Raw genomic sequence first — 16557 nt, 5'->3', positions numbered from 1 at the left:
TTAATACACATTGAATAGTGCTTTTGCTACTAGTATTGTCCACCTGGAGACTCAGTCAGTAGTGTGGAAACAAGTCCTGACATGAATATTGTGTTCAGTTTTAAAATTTCATTTGGAATGCTCTAATTGCTGCTTTCAAGGAACAACTGGCTTGCTTATAAAGTAATTTAGCTATAAGAATACTTGAGTTTTGCTTTTAGATAGTAAATTTCTATTAAAAAATGAGTGGATTAAAATGCATTCATTTTTATTGCCATGTATGTTAGTAGCAAAAGGACATATGAATCAGATTTATTCAAAGTATGGTAACTGGCTTACTTCTTGCTGTAAGAACCTTTAAAAAACTATTTTGTAAAGATTCAAGTAATTTAAATGAATCTGATATTTTTAGATACAGGTTTCATGCCAATTTTTTTTTTTTTTTTTTTGCCTTATGCTATTACTGCACCTTTAATTCTTATATTTAGCTCAAAACCAGGTTTTAATGAAAGTGAATCTCAATTATTGATTCTTATATTTCCCAGCAGAACTGCTTCTGGTTCTGTTTCTTTCATGTTGGTGTCTTTTTCTGCTGCTTGAGTGGACTTTGGAACAGAAACTAGAAAAACTGAACATGAAAGCAAACAAAATTCCAACAGCAAAGTTATTAAGAGCATAAGCAGAGCAACAAGTTAACATGATGAGAAGGTTGCACCCGGAGACGTAGGAATGAAAAATGTTTTCTGAAAACATTTTTGGCAATTTTTATTTGTAAACTATTCTATATGATTAGAACAACATTTTAAATATAATTAAAATGGACAACTTCCCCCCCCCCCTCCCCCCCAAACCTTACGATGTCAAATATATGCATTTTCTTAGGTAAAATCTATGGCCCTGTTCAACACAGGAAGGTTGTATTAGAAAGTTCCAGTCAACAAATTTAGTATGTAATTTAGGTTGTTTTTTGTTATCTTAAAGCAGCCTAGGTAGTTCTTGTTCAATAACTTCAGTTTCAACTACATTTTTGAATTGGGGCACAAACAAGTTTCAGGGGTTTGCTTTTTTTCCCCCCAACATAAATGCAAAGAATATGTTTCCTCTGTATGGATGTTATGAAATCTATGTAATGTAAGTCTTTTCTGAGAATAGTGGAAAACTTCTCTAATAAATTTCACTTAGTCTGTATGACACTGAGGGCAACTTGCTTGTAGTTTTATTTCTAATGTCACTATTAAGGACTGGATGAACTGAACAGTCTGCATGGAATATTGGTCTGTTCACTGAGCTTTGATTTTTTAAATTAGTGCTCAACATTGAACACCTTAAACTATGATGTAGAAATGGGAAGTATGTTATACAGCAAGATGTGAATAAATAGTTGTGTTCCAGTGCCAGAGAGAAACATGTACCATGAATATCACATTGAAATTACATGCTAGTGAGATACTCTTGCCACAGGAACCAGATGCTTTTTATGTTTTTGCTGTCAGTCTGTTCAACTTTCCTCAAGTTCTGCTAGAGGAACAATAGATTAATTATGTCAGTACCATAGTATTTGTAACAGTATTTGTAACAGTAGCATAGCAGGGTTGGGGTTTTTTTGTGTGTATTTTTTTATTATTTATTTTTTATTTTTTTGTATGGTACAAAAGTACATCTTATACAGAGAGCTACCACAGAGAAATCTGTATTATGCTGAAAGCCAAGTCATTAATGCAAAATAAATGACGATGGAATCAAAATACTTGAAAATGGCTAATTTATTGTCTTTCTGACTATCATTTGTTTTTGTAGCCTCAATATATTTTACTTGTTGCATGCAAAGCTATGGATGTTGTTGTTGTTACTATTATTATTATTATTATTATTATTATCTTATTCTAGTGTCTTAATGAGATCCTGGAGTCTGCAGATGCACCTCTGGAAGTCACAGATGGATTTATCCAATCAATTTCTTTATCTGTTCCATGGGGGTCATTGCTACAGGATAACTGTGCATTAGAAGTAAAAGGATTAGAGATGGTCTTCAGGCCAAGACCAAGGCTTGGTAGGCTTATTTTTTAATTTTCAAAAAGGAGATTCTTTACATTTTTTCCAGAGGCAAAATGCTACACTTGCTTTAGTCAGTTCTTAGCCTTATTTAAAATGCCATTTAACTTACGCAAATTAATGATAGGGAATATATTAAAGAAACTTTCAGATGTTGTCAGTCAATTGCTTGTCAAGTGTTTCTCAAGTGGTTGCTGTTCTGTTAAATAAAATGTTTCTAATGTTCTTACTGTTGTATCTCTTCTCCCAAACTGTTCAGACATACTGAAATGAAAATAATACTGTGTGGCAGTTTTTGTTAGCTAGGATTTTTGGGGATTGTATGCCAATTGCTGTTAGTCAACATCAATAGCTGGCTGTTTGATAGCAGCAACATAGCACAATAGTGAAAGAGAACGGAGGGGGGTAACAGTGAGATTCTGTCTTTCTTTGGCAACTTTAGGGTAAAAGATGCATCATCTTCTGTATTTGGAGAACAACTAATACTATTTGTCTATCACAGTCTGAAATAATGACTTTTAAGTACTCTAAATACTGTCTTTGATTATAATGCTTAGAGGATTGGCTGAGCTCTTCTAGCTTGTCTGCATCAGTATGAGTCTAACTGAACTAGTTTAGACTGTCCTGGTGATAAATTTTCGACTATCAAGCTTCCATAAATTCTGTTAAGATGTGTTGTTACAATGCGTGTGGGACATTTAGTACAATTTAAGTGTGTAGAAAATTTTTATTGAATATCTGAAGGATTTTGTTTTCCTTTAGTATAGAGAAGATGGAAGAAAACACTTCTTAAATGCATCATAAAGAAGAGGAAAAAATGCATGAACTCTATTTTCCATCTTTTGCAAGTTACCTTAAATAACTTGCTTATATTTACTCTGCATTTCATTTTTATTTGTTTAACTGGAATTACATTTTGAGCAGTCTTACTCTTTGATGTAAGATTGTTGCTCTGAAAGAGTGTTAGTATTAGGAGGAAGCTTTACTTACTCACACCCATTTACTCCTCTTTGATGTGCAAGGCTTTATAATACAGTAAGCAAAACCTACAATGCTGGGTTTATCACACTTCTATAGCCATGTGAATGTTTCCAGACCTGGATGCTAAACTGGAATGTTTTGTCTGTTTAACATGTTAGTATATGTGCTAGTTTTACGTTTATTTGCCTATACTAGAGTGTTACAGTTGAATTAATTAACTTTTCTAATCCAGTATTATACAGTATTTGCTCACAGTGGGCTTGGCGTTAGCTGATAGGAATTTAATTAATCTGACTGCTAAAACACTTGTTCAGCTTATTATGTGATGCACTCTCGCATTTTGTTGTGATCTACTTATCATGTCAGGTCTGTGTTAGACATTTAAAAAGTGTTTTAGTATGCTAAGATAATAGCTTAAACCTTGTTTAGTCTTTTCCATCTAGGGTGTGTTTCAACTGGAATAAGAAACCTTAAAAGAATTCTTGGGGGGGGATGGTGTAAATTCTTGGATTTCTTTTTGCCAATTATGCCTGTAAAATCATGCCAATATAATAAAAGTACTTCAGAAGCTATCCACTTAAACCAGTGCTAAAGATTAGTTACACTAAGTCCTTGGTTTATCTTGTTTATATTGAGTGTTCAAATATGAGAATCTAAGAAATAAAATTAAATATATTAATTTTATAGTAGTACAGTGTATAAAGAGAAATTGTAACTAAATTTATTTTAAAGTTTGATTTCTTACTAAGCTGTTGAAATTCTTTTCTGGATATGCCAAATGTTTTTGGTTATTTTGTTTTTGTTTTTTTTTTTTTTTTTATTCTTCCTTACTGTTTCAAAATGTTTGCAGTCAGATTTTTTTAAGATTTCTTTTACTCTGCAGCATCTGGGTCTGAGCCTATGTATTGGTCAAGTTTTATGACCAGTAGTATGCAGCTTGCAAAAGAGTGTCTTAGCCAGAAATTGACAGATGAACAAGGAGAAGGGTCCCAGCCTTTTGAAGGACTTGAGAAATTTGCAGAAACTATTGAAACAGGTATGAAATAATTGAGATCTGAATGAACATTTGAGATTAAATGAATTTGTTGTGTCCCTGTTTTACAAAATTGCATCTCATTTGCCATAACTTGTCTCACGAATTTTCACTTGTTAGCATTACTTGTAAATTTAAACAGGAAAGCAGGACAATTGATTGTGCTTTTGAAGTGGGGGAAAAAAGTCCACTTACTTACTAAAATATGTGTATAATTCCATCAGTGGGCAGAATGAATCCTACTTTGGATCCAAAAGTTGTTTACACCTAGAACAAGCTAGAACAAATCTAGCTAAATCTGTGCTTGAGTGGTGAGGTCCCATATAGTTTTGGAGGTGCCAATTAGTTCATTACACAAACTTTGATTGTTAGTAGTGATGCTGTTGAGGGGGAAACAAAGAATGGGTTTTCACTTATTTTTACACAAAGCTGACCTGTTATGACATATGTATCCCAATAATCACACCATGCTGATCATCTAGTTCCAACCCACCTGCTATGGGCAGAGGGATGCTTCACCCTGGACTATCTCACCCAAGACTCTGTCCAGCCTGGCCTTGAACACTGCCAGGGATGGAGCATTCACCACTTCTTTGGGCAGCCTGTTCTAGTGCCTCACCATCCTCACAGTAAAGAGCTTCTTCCTTATATTTAATCTAAACTTCCACGGTTTAAGTTTAAAACCATTACCCGGTGTCCTATTGCTGCAGTCCCTGATGTCCTCTGGCACCCTTATAGGCCCCCTCGAGATACTGGAAGGCTGCAATGAGGTCTCCATGAAGCATTCTCTTCTCAAGAATTAATAGCCCCAACTTTCTCAGCCTGTCTTTATTTGGGAGGTGCTGGAGCCCCCTTATTATCCTTGTGGCCCTCCTCTTGACTTGCTGCAACAGCTCTATGTCCTTCTTGGGTTGAGGACACCAGAACTGCCCATAGTACTCCATGTGAGGTCTCACGAGAGCAGAGTAGAGGGACAGGATCACCTCCTTTGACCTGCTGGTCACGTTCCTTTTGTTGCAGCTCAGGATATGGTTGGTTTTCTGGGCTTTGAGCGCATACTGCTGTCTCTTGTTCATTTTCTCATCGACCAACACCCCCAAGTCTTCCGCAGGACTGCTCTGAACCACTTCTCTGCCCAGCCTGTAGCTGTGCCTGGGATTGCTCTGACCCAGATGTTGGACCTTCCACTTGGCTTGGTTAAACTTCATAAGGTTGGCATCAGCCCACCTCACAAGCATGTCAAGGTCCTCTGGATGGCATTCCTTCCGTCCAGCATATCAACCGAACCACGCAGCTTGGTGTCGTCGGCAAACTTGCTGAGGGTGCACTCAATCCCACTGTCCACGTCCCCAACAAAGATGTTGAACAGGATCGGTCCCAGCACCAACCCCTGAGCGCCACCACTCATTACCAGTCTTCACTTGGACACTGAGCCATTGATTGCAGCTCTTTGTGTGCAGCCATCCAGCCAATTCCTTATCCATGGGGTAGTCCACCCATCAAATTTATGTTGGTACAGTTTAGAGACAAGGATGTCATGTCGGACTGTGTAAAACACTTTGCACAAGTCCAGGTAGATGATGTCAACTGCTTTGCCCTTATCCGTCTGTTCTGTAGCCCCATCATAGAAGGCCACCAAATTGACCAGGCGTGATTTGCCTGTAGTGAAGCCATGTTGGCTGTCACCAACCACCTCATTGTTTTTCACGTGCCCTGGCATGGTTTCCGGGAGAAGCGGATCCATGATCCTGCCAGGCACAGAGGTGAGACTGACTGGTCTGTAGTTCGGTCTTCCATTTTCCCCTTCTTAAAAATGGGGGTTATGTTTCCCTTTTTTTCAGTTGTCAGGAAGTTCACCTGACTGCCATGAGTTTTCAAATACAATGGGCGGTGGCTTAGCAACTTCATTTGCCAACTCCTTCAGGACCTGCGGATGGATTTCATTTGGTCCTACGGACTTGTTGTGCACATTCAGGTTCCTAAGATGATTGTGAACCTGGTTCTCTCCTACAGTGGCCCTGAGGTCTTCATTCTGACAGTCCCTGCATTTGTCTTCCAAGACTTGAATGGTGTGATCAGAGCACTTGCTGGTGGAGATTGAGGCAAAGAAGTAATTGAGAACCTCAGCCTTCTCCAAATCCAGGGTAGCCAGTTCTTCCATTTCCGTATGGAGAGGACCCACATTATCCCTAGTGTCTTTTGTTTGCAGCATGCCTGTAGAAGCCCTTCCTGTTCTTTGACATCCCTGTCCAGACTTGTTTCTGACTGTGCCATTATCTTTCCTGACCTGATCTTCAGCTTCGTGGACTTCTGTATTCCACCCAGGCCACCTGTCCTTGCTTCCACCTTCTCTAAGCTTTTTTTCATTCCGAGTTTTCTTGGCAGCTCCTTATCCATCCATTGAGACCTCCTGGTGTTATGACCGCATTTTGCAGTAGAGAGAATCTGGTGCTGAAATGTCTGAGCTAAGGGAAGTGTTTAAAAACAGGTCTAGAAACAAGTATTCAGCCAGAGTAGCATGGTGCTATAAGCAATGTTTAGGAGTTCAGATGTAATGCACAATGAAGCAGGAACTTTTTTTGAGGATCGCCACACTGAGCCATAGAAGAACTTGGCTTGTGTTGTGACTTGCTCAAATATCCATGCATTAAAGGTCCATTGCAAGGTATGGGTGTACATATCAGGCATTTAGTAGGCGTTTACATTGTCATTTGATGTCTTGTTCCATTATTAAATTCTCTTCACACTGAAATACTGAAAAATTAAACAAAATGGAAGACAGTTTTAAATTTGGTCATAAAAGTTGTTGTTGAGTAACTTAAATGCTTGAATGATCTCATTTTGTTTTGTCATTAAAGTTCTAAGAAGAGTGAAAGTTACCTTTTTAGATACTGTTCTGCGAATAGAACATGTGCCGGAAAACTCTAAAAGTGGAGCTGCACTTGAAATCAGAATTGAAAGGTAAACATTTTTTCTAATGTGTATCTTTTTTCTTCCTAAGGCACTTCTTGCTATTTCTTGTGCAATATATTTTACCCATGCACACACATTCTTAGTCTTAGACACTAGCTTTTACCTCTTCTTATAATGCCAGTGAGCATTTTCTCCATTCAGCTTCCACTTAACATGTGTAAGCTAAAGGTGTTTAACCATCAAATTGCTAGAGTTCTGGATTTTCCAAAGATAACTTAATAACTACTTCCAAAATTAATACAATTTCTCAGACGTTCAACCACCAATGGATATTATTGACAGATCAGGCAATCTCTTTGATACACAAAAGGAACTGACCCTTTTGAGCAAGACACTAAATATTTTCAGAGGCAAAGATAGTCCTGAAAAAATAAAAAACCTGGAAGATTTTAGGTCCTCTGTGAGCTTTCAGAAGAGCCCACATGTATGCTGTACTTACTTTGAACTTGAATACCGTACTCATTCTTAAAGTTGGTGGTTTTTCGAGCTATGGGATAGTGTAATCATACTTTCTTGCAAAGTATTGAAATCATTACTAAATTAAATTGAGTCTTACTAAGAAATGCTAGTTAAATGTATTTGTGTTTAAACATTTATAAACTTAAGGTTGTTATGTTTAGGAGAGATGTTAGTAAAATTGTAATTATTTTTCTCATGGAAGTCCAGTGCCAGAACAAAGTTCCTTTTCTGTTCTTTAAAAACTAGATTGAAGGAAACTCTTAAATAGCATGTTGTTTGATGTTTGATACTATTTTTTATAAGAAAGGTAAGTGTATTTTCCCACCGTAAATGTTATTATGTGGAGACTTGCATCTTTTTAGGAGTTTACTATTTATGCTGTGTTTCAGTATTACAGTGTAAGAAATTTAATTTCACTGAAATTTTACAGGACTGGCGCCTACTCTCTCAATTTCCATTTTTTATTTTGACAGAATGTTACTTTCAAGTCTTTCTTTTATACCACAGAAAAAATTTTAGATGGCAGATTTTTAAAAAAATCAGATTTTTGAAGTGAGAATTGTGTATGTCGGAATGGAAATGTGTGTATAGACGTGTTGGACAGACTCCTTCGCTTTGTGGTCAGATTAGATGTAAGTGCTAGGGTATGTTCACACTGAAAGCATGTCACAATTGTCCTGTGGTGCCCTGTAGAAAAGGTAAGATTTCTACCCATTCCAACAGGGTGGTGGTTTCTTCTTTCAGGACAGTTATTGGCATAGATAGTCTGAAGAGAGAGAGAGCATGTACAAACTTGGAGGCTAAATGGCGTGATAAATGTAACAATTTACATGCACCTACCATCTTTATTTATTTTCTTTTATTCCCTAGAACTACGTACTGTGATGAAACTGCGGATGAGTGCTCTGGAATTAATGTGCATCAGCCCACAGCTTTTGCTCATAAGTTACTGCAGCTCTCAGGCGTCTCTTTCTTCTGGGATGAGTTTCCTGCATCAGCAAAGTCCTCCCCAGTGTGTTCAGCCACACAGCTGGTAAAATTAAATACATTGTATGAGAATGTAAATTAATAAAGGATAGACTTTTTATGGTTTTTTTATATATATAAAAGGTATAACATATTTATATATTTATTCTGAAGGATATAGAAATTCAGCTTCTTGAATCTGTGTTTGATAAATTTCATAATTGCTTCCTGTTTGATTTTGAGGGAAAAGGAAATGGAGACTTTAGACCTGAGTGAATTTTACCATGTGTTGTACTGGCATCTGTTTGCAACTTGAATGTGTAGAAGTCCTACAGTTCACTGTTCTGTGGGAGCTTGCACCACTTTTTTGCAAAGGCCTGTTTCACCTTTCACATTACTTGTTTCATTCACAGTGATGTATACATGTTTTTAATGTCATTATCAAATTTATATTTGTGTAAAATGATCGTGTTAAGATTATTTGAAATGCGTGTTGGTTTTGTTTGTTTGTTCTTTTGTAAGAAATGGGATACATTTTTATTCCTTTCTCTGCAATGTTTTAAGGCAACTGAACCAAAGCTTTCACCTAGCTGGAATCCAAAAATCATTTATGAGCCACATCCACAATTAACAAGAAACTTGCCAGAAGTTACGCCTTCTGATCCTGTCCAGATCAGTAAGCTGATTGGTAGAATGGAGTTGAGTCTAACATTAAAGCAAAATGAAGTACTTCCTGGAGCTAAGGTTAGTCATGCTTTCCTGGTCTTTGACTAAGTTAATAGTTACATAGGATTTTTTTTTTTTTCTTTTTTTTTTTCCTGCTGCATACAAACAATGAGCTTCTCAAGGGGAAAGAATCCCTTTATTTTTGTTGTAGATTCTCTGCATTTGAAATCAGTAAATATGTCTAATAAGACATCTTTATAGTAACCAGATGAGTCAGGAGCACACTGAAATCTGGTAAAGTAGAATTCCTTTATGTTAGACTGAATTTATGTATTGGAGTAACTCTTTAGAAGGTTGTTTTGTATTCATGAAGCTTTGCTACTGTTCATTACAGTAGAAGTTTTTTATGTCCAGCAATTTCTAGTCAATCTTTAACTTTTCTTGTTTATTCAGTTGAGCCCTCTGTAAAGTGAAATAATATATTTTATGTGGTGTGAAGTAGAAAAATGCTGTCTATTTCAAAAGTATGAATGGTTAAATGCTTAAATTAACTGATGTCCAGATGTTTCTAAAGATTAGGGTTTTTTTCCAACTTTAATATCATTATATGTATTTTTAAGTAGCCAAAAGAAAAACTATCAAGGGCAAAACTGAGACTAATTTTTGTTTTTTAGGAGATGTTCAGTATAATAGAATGCAGAGCAGTGCTCTCTGCAAGTTGCGCTTGAGTACAGGCAAAAACACTGTTATACTAAATAACAGCAACATCTGAACTAGTGAATGGAGGTAATGTTACGTGACAAAATTAAAGAAGGACCTCTTTTTTTTGATTTAGTGGGTAGAATTCATGCAGACTGGAAAGAGCAGAGATAAACTACATTGCTTAGTCTAGGTTAAACTTTTAGTCTGAAAACTCTACTATGTTCAACAAATTTATTAGAGTAGGCATTACAAGCATGTAAACTGCAAAATATAAGTTCATGGCAAGTGTGACATACTTCAGTAATTTAGTTTTTTTACAAATCTTTGCAAAGGATGACAAAAATAGTAGGAAACAGTATACAGGACGTATTCATTTATTTTCCCCACTTAGGTAAATACTCCCTTACAGCCTTTATGTGCGAAAGTATATTTTCATATAAATTCAGTCCTCTGAATGCCTTCCCTCCTCCCCTCCATGACTGTGGTGGGTTGACCTTGGCTGGCTGCCTTACACCCATCCATCTGCTCTCACTCACACTTCTCAACAGTACACGGGGAGAGAATGTGATGAAAAGCTCAGAGATTGAGATAAAGATAATTATCAGTTACTGTCATGGGTACAGCAGCCTTAACTCAGGGAAAATAAATTGAATTTATTGACAATTAGAATGAAGTTGGATGATGAGAAACAAACTAAATCACCTTCCCCTCACCGATTTTTCTTCCCAGGCACAACTTCATTTCAATGTTCCCAACTTCTATACTTCCTCACCAGCTTGAGCAGTGCAGGGAGGATGGAGAATTGAAGGGTTGCAGCCAGTTCATATGAGTTCCTCTCTGCTGCTCCTTCCTCTTTGTGCTTTTCCTGTACTCTGGTGTGGGTCCCTTGCATTGTGGTCCTTCACAAACTGTAGGTTCTTTCCATGGGTTAAAGTCCAGCAGGATAAACCTGCTGCTGCATGGGGTGTCCTTGAATCACAGTTCCTGACAGGAGAACCTGCTTCTGTGAGGCTTTCTTTCCATAGACTGCAGCACCTGCCAGAAGCCTGCTCCTGTATGGGCTCTCCAAAGGCTAGAAGTTCCTTCAGGGCACATCTGCTTTGGCACCTGGAGCCCTTCTTCACCTACTTCTTTCCTAACCTTGGTGTTTGCAGGATTGTTTCTCTTGCTGGTTTTAGCTCACTGCCCGTGCAACATTTTGCCCTTTCTTAAATATGTTTTCACAGAGGCACCACCAGCTTTGCTGATGGGCTCAGCTGTCCTGTGGTGCGTTCATTACAGAACTGGTTGGAGCCAGCTCTGCCTAGCATGGGGCAGACTGTGATGCCTTAGTGCAGAGGCTGCATTTGCACTGTAGCCTGCTGCCAACACCTTTACACCTGCACTCAATACAGTGAATAATAAACACAAATGGACTGCTGTCTGGAAGTACAGGATTCTAGATTTGAGTCCTTAAGATAATTTTAACTTGAGCTGCTCTCAAAAGATAAGTGGCTGCCATCTCAAACCAATTAACTTCTATAAACATTCTGCTCTTTATGAAGGAAGTATGTTAATTTATTCATCCATATACTAAATATGAGTCCAGAAGAGAATGTTGACAGTTTTTTAAAGTCTACCTCAGAGGTGCTGACTTCAGTATTTTATAATTAATGCATAATACTAACTTTATATTGTTGATAACTTCTAGAATTACTAAAGTTAAACAACCAGCAGATTAATGGTATTCTTGAATTTTCCTGTTAGGTGATTGTGCATTTATTTTAAGCTAATAAACTGTCAGTGGCACACCTGGGTTTATCCTACCAAGCTACAGACTGGAAGCAATACACAGTTAAGTTTCTAGCTGTTGTGTAGAAGATGGAAGATTCTGCTGGAATGGCTGTATCCTTGACAGCATCTAAATCTACTATCAAAATAGTTGATTAAAAAGTTTTAAAGAAAAATTCTTGAAGTGTTCTTGAAAGTGTTTGGTTGCTCTGGTTTTTTTTCTTTTTTAGTTGGATGTAGATGGACAGATAGACTCTGTACATCTGTTTCTGTCACCAAGGCAGGTACATCTTTTGTTGGACATGATGGCAGCAATTGCTGGACCAGGTAAGTGAACATTCTGTAAATGTTACATATGTATTACAGTGGGTGAAAAATAAACTTTGCAAGATAAACAAGTTTCCTCAGGTCAAAAAATATTTGTGTTGGTAGATGATTATTAATTTCTATTTGAAACTAGCAAAGTAGTTTTGTAGCTCCTCTTGACTTTATTGACTTAAATTGCAAATTGTACATGCAGGTAACGAAAATCCAGGTAACAAATAAGGCTTGACAAGTGGCTATATAATAGAAGAAGAAATGGGGAAATTATAAGTGGAGAAAATCAGGAGCTCAGAACAGTTCTGTCTCATAAGTTTGCTTCCTTCTCTGTCCTATGCTTTAGTGAAAGGCAAATAGTATGTAGAACAGATAGTAATTGTGTTCATTTGTCCCCATTTGCAAAGCAATAGCGGTGTTTCAAATACTGCAGAAGCAGCACGAGGGTGTTTTGGTTTGTGTCACATCCCTGTCCCCCGACTCTTCCCAATGTAACAACACTTCGATGAAAGTAGATAGTATATTTTTTAAAAGATTTGTCATGTCCTGGGTAAATGCTTAATACTCTTATAATGATACTGATATATTTTTTGTACTGGACGTCTTAATTCTTTTTGGATAACTGGAAAAGGGTCATATATGTGTCATCTTCAAACTGAAATTTTATTAATTCCTTAATAGCCGTATCTTTCAGAGGTTGTACTGACTGAGAAGGGAAATACTGTTGATATTATATGTGAAGATCTTCAAAACAATAGAATGCATGTATATCCACATTTGACATGCAAGAGATAAGTATAGATATAGATATACGTGCGCATATCAATACAGCAACAAGAGTTGATTAATTTCAAATTTTTTTTTGATTTTTCTGTGGGGTGCTGTTAAGGAAATTACAGTGGGCTTCTGTCCTTTTTTTTTTTTTTTTTTTTTTTTTTTTTTTTTAATTCAGAGAGCCTAAGCAGGATAGAATTATCAAGTAAAGACAGGAAGAATCGGCCAATGCAACAGGAAGATGAGTATCGGATTCAGATGGAGTTGAAACGTTATTTACGAAAAGAGTCTTTGTCAGCAGGGGCATCATCTGAACAAAGCTTCTATGAGACAGAGAGTGCCAGAACGCCTTCCAGTCGCGGCAAGTATAAAAGATGATGGAGCGTAGCGAATAACCTGTTCTTGAGATTAAATAAATCAACTGTTCATCTTTTAAGAGTTTAAGTATCAAAACATCTTTGATGTAGAATAATTGTACGCTTTAATTGTACTGTTGAATAAAAAATTAATACTTAGCTTAGGTATCAGGCTAGACTTGATTCAGTATTTCATTAAAGCTGTTCAGTAATGTGTATGTTACTGTGTAACATAGTAAATACGCATGCCGTGTAACATCATTTCAAATGCAAGGTTGAAGAAATTAAATATAGAATAATAGTTGCATTGCCCTCATATTTGTACTTTTATTTGAATAATTTTTTGGTGATTACTTTTAATGTGAAAATACAAACTGATTTGTCAAAAGGCAAGTGTATGAATTTATAGAAATTATGCCAACTTGAATATTAAAATGAAATATTTAACTGGTTTAGTATTTATAATTTTTTAAATTCTTTTTTAATAACCTCTGTCCATAGATACTACTAGTTGAAGTGTCAAGAGAACTTGGAACTTCTGTAAATAATATATTTAGCTGCGTATTCTGTCTGGCAAATAGATTTCTGAACTTCTGAATACTTTTCTGTTAAAAGTAAACTTTTTTATTTTGTATTAGAAAATAATACTTAGCTATCTGTGGTTCTTACTAGAAGAAGAAGTTTTCTTCTCAATGGCTGAAATGGACATGTCTCACAGCCTTTCCTCCCTTCCACCTCTTGGAGACCCTCCAACCATGGATCTAGACCTGTCTTTAACCAGTACATACACTACTACGCCAGCAAGTTCTCCACTGAGCACTACAGTGGTATAGTATTAACTACCTTTAAAATATTTTTGAAATTAACACTTTTGTCTGAAACTGGTGCATAAATATTCTTTACAATATCAAGAACTATTGCAAAATTCTAGGACAATTGAAAATGTTTAGTAATTCTTTTCTGTTATGAATGTTGTATTGGGAAGTTTCTTACCTGTTTGGTTACCAGGAAATGGAACATATTTGGTTTCAAATGGCTTCAAGCTTATATAGGTTGCTTTATGGTTTATTTTCTTTTTAATAACTGCATGTTTGCCATCTGGACTTTATTTGAATATGGACTACACAGGCAATGACAATAAAAAGTACAAAATTGTTGTATAACATTATTTCTGAAACAACATAAAAATTATGCTGTCGATATTGCCATCTTTCCCAAATCTGTTACATCTCTAATGTTTTGGTTAATGAAAGCCCTGGGGAACAGTTCCGCTTTGTACAGAGAAACAGACTATATAGTCATTGAGAGAGCAACTTTGCTTTAAAAATATGTGGTGTAGACAATCATAGAATTAGAAGGTGAAGCCCAAAGTAAATATCTTTGTTACTTAGTAGAGCACTAGTATGTCATGAAATGTTTATGCATGTGTTTCCTTTTGTGTTCCTTTAACTTATTATTTATGTTTGATCTAAAGTTTAACATCTACTTGTTGGATTTAAGATCATATATATTTTTTTTTTTAGCTTCAACCAACTTGGGGTGATTTTCTTGATCGTAATAAACAAGAATTACAACCTCCAAGAAGTTCTTCGCTGACAGCCAACATGGTTCATCAGGCTTCCTTAAGAAGGACATGTAAGTAAAAATGTTGGTTTGCATTCTGCTCCTTAGATAATTTTGGAAATGAATTGTTATGCAGCAACTTGGCAAAAAGATGTGAAAAACAAAAGTAAGATGATCTTATAAATGTGTTATTGCTGAAAAATTATGTGAACTTAATTTTGTATTTCAGCTATTCCATCCAGATCTGTTTCTGTGGATGAATCCAGACCTGAGCTTCTTTTTAGACTGGCAGTTGGAACTTTCTCAGTGTCTGTACTTCATATTGACCCTTTACCCCCACCTGAAAGTTCACTGAATCTTAACCCATTGACACCAATGGCTCGGGATTTCTTTACCCGAATAGAAAAGATTGAGCCAGTTAAGTTTTCAACAGAAGATTTTCTGTCCTTCCGAGAAGTATTTGCAGAAGCTTGTTCTCATGATCACCTTAGGTATAACTTTGCTTATTAATAAATATAATTAACAAAAATATATTTTAAGTAAATTTGAATAAAGTAAGTTTATTTACATAGAAATTGTATCACTTAATATTTGAATTGCATTAGAATACTTTGTTAATTTCAAAATAGCCTTGAATTTTGACATCTGTTATCCAAGACTTTTTAAAATAAAAAAACAAGTGCATTAAAATCAACCTACCCCTTTTCAACAATAGATGAATTAGACTAGGTACAGTTTCTACCACAGAAATACAGAGTCAAGAATCATTAAGTAAATTATTTCTTTAGAAATAGCTGTATTTTACAGGATCATATTTATTCAAATACAGGGTTTTCTGCTTGAAAGAGCTTAGGGTTTTACTTGAATCAAAATAGTATATCAGTAGCAATAAAAAGGATGTGTAAGCAGTACCATAAAGTTAGTCAACAGTCTTTTTTTCCAGTTTTTACTATCCCAGTACAGTGTATGAAGTAAAATTTTAAGGGTGTATATACAGTTTCTTCCCTTATGCATGTGATTTTGACTGTTTGAGGCATTTGACTTTTTCGATGTCTATATAAGGATGTTAGATTCCCAGCTTTATGTGACTTGCACCTTAGGTTAGATGTCTAAAGTGTTCTTTACAAATATCTCTACACTGATCGTTGTTGAATGTGTAATATAAGTGAGTTCTGTTGTCATCGTTGCTAAAGCTGTTATAATTACAGAATTATATAAAATGTTATAATTAGCTGTTATAAATCTGTTAGAAATTTTACTTATTTTTGAAGAAATGTCAGTTTTATTCTGAAAAGGATTGTAGCGATTGTTTACATATTTCAATCTTGACTTTTCATAATTGTATTGGTTTATGCTACTTTTCATAAATCATAATTTTAATAATTCAGATTTATAGGTACGGGCGTTAAAGTGTCCCATGAACAAAGACAAAGGACTGCCTCTCGAAGTTTTAGTACTGATTTATCCATTGGGAATATGGAATTCCTGGAATGCCTTTTTTCTACTGACTCTCATTCCATTCAGCCTCACTATACAGAAGTATGTAAAAAATACAGGGAGTTCCATAGAAAAGAAATGTTAATAGTGTAACTGATAATGCTAGATTTTACAATTATTGCAATTTTCAATTTTCTTTTTAAGTATGTTATGGGTTTAAAATGTAACTTAATAGAGAACAAATGTAACAAATAGAGAACCAGGCTTCTGTCATATCTGACAGGAATAGTGTTAAGTAGCCAAAGTCCGCTAGTTTACTTCTGTTTTAAATATGCTCAGCACAGTTTGGGAGTTAGAGTAAATGTTTTCCAAAAACCAACTGATGGAATTGAGCAATGTGAAGGTTTCTTTTGGTGATGATTATTCTTCCAGCTATTTTAATGGTCAGAGACATCCAACACAGTGGCTGAACAAGTGGTTGGGCTGAGGCTCTGTTGACTGACTTGAATGTGGGGTTGCTTATTGTCT

At 35.9% G+C, this 16557-nt stretch overlaps 1 protein-coding gene across 4 annotated transcripts in view; it reads left to right on the top strand.

The window, feature by feature from the left end:
- Positions 1 to 16557, top strand: part of ATG2B (autophagy related 2B) — a 51661-nt gene that overhangs the window by 2399 nt on the left and 32705 nt on the right. For all 4 annotated transcript variants that reach the window (XR_013957020.1, XM_080619358.1, XM_080619357.1 and 1 more), the window contains exons 2-12: positions 1867 to 2029; positions 3896 to 4048; positions 6904 to 7006; positions 8348 to 8510; positions 9008 to 9187; positions 11812 to 11908; positions 12852 to 13034; positions 13702 to 13856; positions 14553 to 14664; positions 14822 to 15083; positions 15981 to 16131. Coding sequence is in view for 3 of the 4 variants with exons in the window: in XM_080619358.1 (XP_080475484.1) it covers positions 1867 to 2029; positions 3896 to 4048; positions 6904 to 7006; positions 8348 to 8510; positions 9008 to 9187; positions 11812 to 11908; positions 12852 to 13034; positions 13702 to 13856; positions 14553 to 14664; positions 14822 to 15083; positions 15981 to 16131 (1722 nt within the window). In the remaining variant the exon portion in view is untranslated. The remainder of the gene's footprint in view (positions 1 to 1866; positions 2030 to 3895; positions 4049 to 6903; positions 7007 to 8347; positions 8511 to 9007; positions 9188 to 11811; positions 11909 to 12851; positions 13035 to 13701; positions 13857 to 14552; positions 14665 to 14821; positions 15084 to 15980; positions 16132 to 16557) is intronic.

This window comes from Psittacula echo (assembly GCF_963264785.1).
Source record: "Psittacula echo genome assembly, chromosome: 5".
Taxonomy (NCBI): domain Eukaryota; kingdom Metazoa; phylum Chordata; class Aves; order Psittaciformes; family Psittacidae; genus Psittacula; species Psittacula echo.
The sequence above is the reverse complement of the archived record's forward strand: the minus strand, read 5'-3'. Positions and strand labels throughout refer to the sequence as shown.